Raw genomic sequence first — 3,129 nt, forward strand, 5'->3', positions numbered from 1 at the left:
GGTCTGGCGCCGCCGCGCGGCGTCGTCGGCCGCACGCTCGCGGATTGTCGCTTCCAAGTGCTTAATAAATCGCTCAGCCACCTCTGTCTTTTCGAAATCCAACGGGATGAGGATCTGCACATGTGTCAGGGCACGCATGCGCATGGGTACGTACACAGGCGTGCGTGCAAGCGTGTTGTTGCGGTGTGCCTCCTGCGCTCCAAGACGCAAGTGGGATGCTGTATTGGGGCTGGCCCCTTGCGTCGTGACAAATTGATGGCTGCCTCAAGGCGGTGCGATTCGAGGCTGGGGGGTGCAATGGAGAGCGGCCCCAAAGGGGGGTGGGGGAGGGGTCACCCAGCTGGGGCGTTGGAGGGGGTGTGTCGCCCCTGCAAGCCCCAGGCGCCGCCAGACCACCGCAGGGGTGCGGCCCAGCGCTGCCCGGCCGGCCCCCGTCCCTTGCGACCCAGCCTGTCCCCGCGGCCGCGCGGCCCCCACACGCCCCGCTCCCCCCGCGCACTCCCGCGCTGAAACCACCCCGGCGCCGAGCGCCGCCACTGCCCCCTCCCCCGCTGCCGGCACATCCTCCCTAAACACCTCGGATTAGACTAACAAGATAAGCCATACAACTCGTCAACCTCGCCCCCACCTTGTCCGCGCTGAGTATGAGCCGCACATGCTCCACGCTGAACACGATCGCGTTGTCGCGCACCAAGATCTGGGCGTACGCCTCCCACCTGTCGCGGGGCACGATTCGGACGCGCGCGGCGCGTGTGGGCGCGACGCGAGGGGGCCAATGGGCCGCGGAGGCGCTTCCGAGGGCGCCCAGACGTGCTGAGCGCTGGACAGTTCCAGCCTCAAGGTCAAACTTTGTGATAACGCCCCAACCTGCAACCCTGGCCCGAGGAGTGACGGATGGGTGGCGCCAAATGGATGGGCTGCGGGCCAGATGAGGCGACGCGCTCACGTCTGCAGCGCCGGGTCCATCAGCCTCAGATCACGCATCGGGATCTCCAGCCCCATGACCTAATGCCGCCGCGGCGAGGGCATTGGGAGGGGCGGGGCATGCCGCGCATCAGCCTTCGCAGCCGCCACGCGAGAGAGACGCCCGGGCGCGGGGCGCCGGCTGCAGCGATGTGCGGGCCCGAGCGCTCGTCGGCCGTGTTCGCCCCTGCCCCGCGCTGTGGCCAAGGGTGGCCCCAGCGCTTGTGCTTGTGAGGGCCGCGGGGACGCCGCGTTGATGGTTGAGGCGAGGCGCGCCCCAGCGGCGCAGCACTGCTCAGCGGTTGACTCAGCAGCGCTGCGCAGCCCAGCGGCGCGGGTCGGCGGCGCTGCAGCGCGCCTGGGTCAGCTGCCGCTTGTCCATCAGCACGGTCTGAGTCGAGCCGTCCTGGTGCATTATGAGCCAGCTCATCCGCCTGTGAAGACAGTGGGGTTTTGCGAAGCCGTCAAGTCGCAGGAACATGCTTCAAGGTTGAGTGTGGGCGTTGGCGGGTGAGAGTATACACTGCTGCGCCGCATCGCCGTGGCGTAAGGCACGGGAATAGGGCTGGCTCAATTGTGTGTGTATGTATGTGTGTGTGTGCGCGCGCGCACGTGTGCGGGCGAGTCAATGGTGTGCGTGCACAAGGGTGTGCGATTTGACAGTTGATGACGGCATGCCCATAGGGTCAGCAGCTAGCAGCTGCGAGGCGCAGCGCCGTTCCAGGCGTAATGACGCCGTATGTAAGGCGCGGTTGGGGCGCTTCGCTGCGGCACATTTTTTAAACGTGCACGACCCTTCTATGAGCCAGGCTGGATGCCCCTGAGCCGGTGGGTTGGATGTCACCATCGGTTCGCTGTTTCCTGTTGCCTGCGACGCATCGCAGCGTGCGTCAGCACCCATGCCGCCGCCTGCCGCTCACCTGCTGATCTTTTTCTTGCGGTCCTTGCCCTTTCCCGCTGCAGAGGTACCGGCCCTGGAGCTCGCGTGGAGGTGGAACCCGCCGGCTGGCCCGCTCCCGTCGCTGCCGGGCGGTGCTGGAGCGCTCGTCGACGCAACGCCCGCCTGCCGCTCGCTGGCTGTGGCGCCTGGACCATATTCTAGATCGTCTACATCCTGCAGGCGCTGATAAGCGCCCGATGCAAAGTCCCCGCTCGACATTGCAGCTAGGTGCCTGCAGGATCGATCTGGGGCTTGTCAGTAGCCAATTGAGGCTGCCGATGTGTATAAAATGGACCCTGGCAAAGGCAGCTGAATTCAATGCGGCGCCAGCTGATCTCGTTCGTCCTCACGTGCCTGCTTGGGGCTCTACGCTGGCCAAATGGTACACTGGGCTACCCTGTATATGACAGCGGAGCTTGCACAAAAGTTTGCGCACTTACTAGCAACCGCATGCCCAATCAAACAAGCTGACCACGCGGCGCCATGCGGTACATGCAGCAGAGCCGCAAGGCGGCCCATCACTACCCTGGGTGGCACTGTCAATATGACTGCTGTTTACACATTAGATACAAGTGATAGGTCGGCTCTGGCTCAATCAAATAACATATGCCATGATTCGTTCATATGTTGCTGTCGCACGCCGGCACAACAGCAAAGGGCATATGCCCCCTCCCTCCCTCGCTTCCCGCCACCCCCCCATTTGGCACACATACAAAGGGACCAACTCACATTAAACATGCAACGGTGTCACTAAACACCTGCGGTGCATCTGTTCTTTGCAGCCATGGCAGCCAATGAATTCAGCCAAGGCAGCGGCAGCGCTTGCCCTTGCCATGGAGCAAAGGAGAAGGCAAATCAGGGGCCATTTTTCAGAGTTTTCTGGCAGGGCGCGATGCTTGCCACGGAAACGCTACAGGAATCGGAGCCTTTTTCTCCCCTTGCTCTTGGCTCGCAACTGCTGCTTGGCAGCAAAAAAGATGCCTGTATGCTTGCGGTTGCATTCGGGCTGGTGATAGATAGATAAATTACTCATGCCATAGCATCACTGCCATCGGCCTCGCGCTCATCAGAGCGGACCTCCTCATTCCGAACCTTCCAACGGATCTGCCAGCAAGCATACACATAAGGGGCAACAATATCAGCAAGCACAGAACCACCAAGAAAATCAAAATCAAGCAACTTGTAAGCTTTCTCTTCATTCTGCATCTGCTGCATCATATGCCAGC

At 62.3% G+C, this 3,129-nt stretch overlaps 1 protein-coding gene across 1 annotated transcript; it reads right to left on the reverse strand.

Moving 5' to 3' along the window:
- Positions 1-1,883: 1,883 nt before the first annotated feature.
- On the reverse strand, positions 1,884-2,122 carry MNEG_15619 (hypothetical protein; the record flags this gene model as incomplete). Its single annotated transcript, XM_014035910.1, has 1 exon — positions 1,884-2,122. A coding segment is annotated over one exon (239 nt), but the record flags the coding sequence as incomplete, so codon positions are not given.
- Positions 2,123-3,129: the final 1,007 nt, after the last annotated feature.

This window comes from Monoraphidium neglectum (assembly GCF_000611645.1).
Source record: "Monoraphidium neglectum strain SAG 48.87 unplaced genomic scaffold scaffold05498, whole genome shotgun sequence".
Taxonomy (NCBI): Eukaryota; Viridiplantae; Chlorophyta; class Chlorophyceae; order Sphaeropleales; family Selenastraceae; genus Monoraphidium; species Monoraphidium neglectum.